General features: G+C 46.9%; 1 protein-coding gene across 1 annotated transcript; it reads right to left on the bottom strand.

The window, feature by feature from the left end:
- Positions 1-3: 3 nt before the first annotated feature.
- On the bottom strand, positions 4-2,667 carry LOC116380091 (activating molecule in BECN1-regulated autophagy protein 1-like; the record flags this gene model as incomplete). The annotated part of the gene is made up of 6 exons (XM_031842052.1): positions 4-495; positions 579-645; positions 1,323-1,495; positions 2,155-2,338; positions 2,420-2,478; positions 2,662-2,667. Coding segments are annotated over 6 exons (981 nt in total), but the record flags the coding sequence as incomplete, so codon positions are not given.
- Between the last annotated feature and the right edge of the window lie 424 nt (positions 2,668-3,091).

Below are 3,091 nucleotides of genomic sequence, written 5' to 3'. Positions count from 1 at the left end.
GGGGGGGTTAAGAGACGTGCCGGCGCTGTAGTAGACTGAGGTAAAGGCCGAGGGTCGCTCCGAGGGCTGCCTGGGCTCCGTACGCGCCGAGGAGAAAGTGGAAGCTGGCGACGGTTGGGGGGCGTCGGTCGACCCCCTGCTGGGATCGGTCGGGGTCGCATCGGCCGCCAGGGAAGGGTTCCGATTGACGGAGCAGCGGCTGCACAGACAAACCATGCCCAGGTGCTGAGTGCAGCCCGGGAACGGAGGCCCGCGCTCGGCGCCCGGGTACTGGGCCAGAGGCATGCTGGGAGATTCTCCCACGTTGCCCCCGTTGTCACCGAGAGGTCGCAGCTGCTCGCCTCCCGTCTGAGCGCCCGGGGAGCGAGACGACAGGATGTGGAGGAAGTTGTGGAGGATGGGCGTACGGCGGACCGGCTGAGAAGGCAGGAAGGAGCGCTGACGGAAGTGAGGCATCTCCACGCTGTCCATGGGAACCTCGGAGTCCTCCTCGTTCTGAGAGAAAACAACAACAGCAGCTCTGAGGACTCCGCTCAACACCCCCACTAACAACAGGAAACCAGGTCAACGGGTCTCACCTGCTGATTGGACGGATTCACTATCGCCGTCAGCAGGTTGTGACCAAGAGGGTCAAACCTCACCAACCTGGAAGGAACACAAGTACAAATAAATGACAGACACTTTTTACCAATACTCAAATAATAGTGACCAGTAGAACACATCTGTAACACACAACAGAGTTATCACATTCATACTCACCACTCTGACTTTCACACTTTCTATTGTCAACAGAAACATGTTTTCATATTGTCGAGCTATAGGCAACATAAGTCAACACTTCCTGCTGTGTTTTTCACATTAAAAGCCTACCTATAAAAAAGGGAAGGGAACACCAGAGGAAGCAGAGCAGCAGAGGAAACATTAGAAATAACAGACCAACACGTCAGCGAGTTAGACTCCACTATGTGGCACTAGAGAACACATCAAGTAGAGACCACTTCATGTAACTGTCATTCATTCTTATCGTTATGAACCTTATAGAACCACAGTAAAGACAAAAAGGTTCATTCAGACATTCATAATTGAAAAATAGTTAATTTTTATTATATATTAAAAAAGTCAATACTTGGCATTCATGTATCGATACAATATTGCAAAACAGCGATACAAAGCTGTATTGCACCCCCCCCCCCCCATCAGATATGCAAATCTTAACATAAAAAAATGTTAAGTCATTGAAATCTGTTTTTGGTTTATTCTAATCTGGAATCTTATTTTGAAATTTCTGTCCATCTGTTAACCCCCCCCCCCCCTCCACCCACCGGACTCTCTCGGTGTCGCTGCCGGTCTTGACCACGGCGAAGGGTTCTGGTCTGCTCCAGTCCCAAAAGTGGAGCTCGTTGTTTGTGGCGATGAGGAGCAGCTGAGCGGTCGGGTGGAAGGCCAGCGATGCGATGGCGACATTGCTCTCTGTGAACCAGTTCTCACTCCCGCCCTGAAGAGAACAACACAGACAGGTAATCAGCAGGTGAGTCAACACCTCTTCAAAATAAGAGTCCTGCTCCTCTATAGAAACAGAACCATCATGAGAACTAGAACATGTCTTTAGTGCAGAATAACTGTTCTGATGACATCAATCACAAAGAAGAAAGAATAGATATATCTCCAACATTTTTCTAAGTGTTGACAAAAACATGGAGGCTATTTTGAAGCTTTTTGTTTTGGCTTCTTTTTCTGTAGAGCCTTTCCGTCACACATGATGTGTTCAAAGACCATCGGAGAGATGGACATCTGACGATAATGAGTTTTTTACAGCTTCTGGCTGAGATGAACGTATTGTTTGAAGGAAACATGCTTCTCAATCCCTCCAGCTGCTTTTTATTTATTATCCGAGCTTCACAATTGACTAAATCCTTACATTGTTGTTAATAACTGTATTTTGTAGTACTTTACTCAGATCTTTTGACCAGTGAGACAACGTGAGGCTCCCTAGAGCTGCAACTAATTAAACCCGATTATCTTTTGATGAATCATTTGGTCTCTAAAGTGTTAAAACGTCCACTAAACATCCTCTAAAGTCTTGACCGACATCCAGCGATACTCTAGTTCACTGAAAAGAAACCAGTGAACTGGACTCAGAGACTCGATACTCACATGAAGGTCCCAGATACGGACTTCTCCATCAAGGCACCCGGAGGCCACCAGGCCGGGGATGGTGGGGTGAAAGGTGACACACCAGGGGGTCCTACGGTGGCCCACAAGGGAATGTAGGCACTTTCCAGTCTTCACCTCCGTGATGTAGATGTTGTGGTTGACGTGAGTGGAAGCCATCAGGGTTCTGTGAGGAACAGAAGGAGTTCTCTTTACAAAGAGCTCTGTGAGATATTCTCTGGTTTCAGAGAGTGGGTGAAGCGCTCACCTGTCGGGGCTGAAGGCCAACAGGAAGGTGGAGCGAGGGCTGTCCGGCAGATCCACCTTCTGTGAGGGGCACAAACACATTGTGAGTTAAGATAATTAATGGAGGAACATCCCTGAAGCACATGTTCAAAACGAATCAACACGACTCTGAGAGGAGCCTCGAGATGTCTTCCTTTGATCTACACGCACATAAATGAATGCTGCAGCAGTAACCAGAAGTCTCTCAACAGGTGTTCTCCATACCTGACTCTGACATCAACGTCTTCTTCTGATCTCCACACACATACAGTTGTGTGAAAAAGTGTTTGCCCCCTTCCTGATTTCTTATTTTTTTGCATGTTTGTCACACTTAAATGTTTCAGATCATCAAACAAATTTAAATATTAGACAAAGATAACACAAGTAAACACAAAATGCAGTTTTTAAATGAAGGTTTTTATTATTAAGGGGGGAAAAAAATCCAAACCTACATGGCCCTGTGTGAAAAAGTGATTGACCCCTAAACCTAATAACTGGTTGGGCCACCCTTAGCAGCAACAACTGCAATCAAGCGTTTACGATAACTGGCAATGAGTCTTTTACAGCGCTGTAGAGGAATTTTGGCCCACTCATCTTTGCAGAATTGGTGTAATTCAGCCACATTGGAGGGTTTTCGAGCATGAACCGCCTTTTT

Source organism: Anarrhichthys ocellatus, unplaced genomic scaffold (genome assembly GCF_004355925.1).
Source record: "Anarrhichthys ocellatus isolate YVR2014 unplaced genomic scaffold, GSC_Weel_1.0 scaffold6095, whole genome shotgun sequence".
Classification (NCBI taxonomy): domain Eukaryota; kingdom Metazoa; phylum Chordata; class Actinopteri; order Perciformes; family Anarhichadidae; genus Anarrhichthys; species Anarrhichthys ocellatus.
This window is presented reverse-complemented; position numbering and strand designations above follow the sequence as displayed.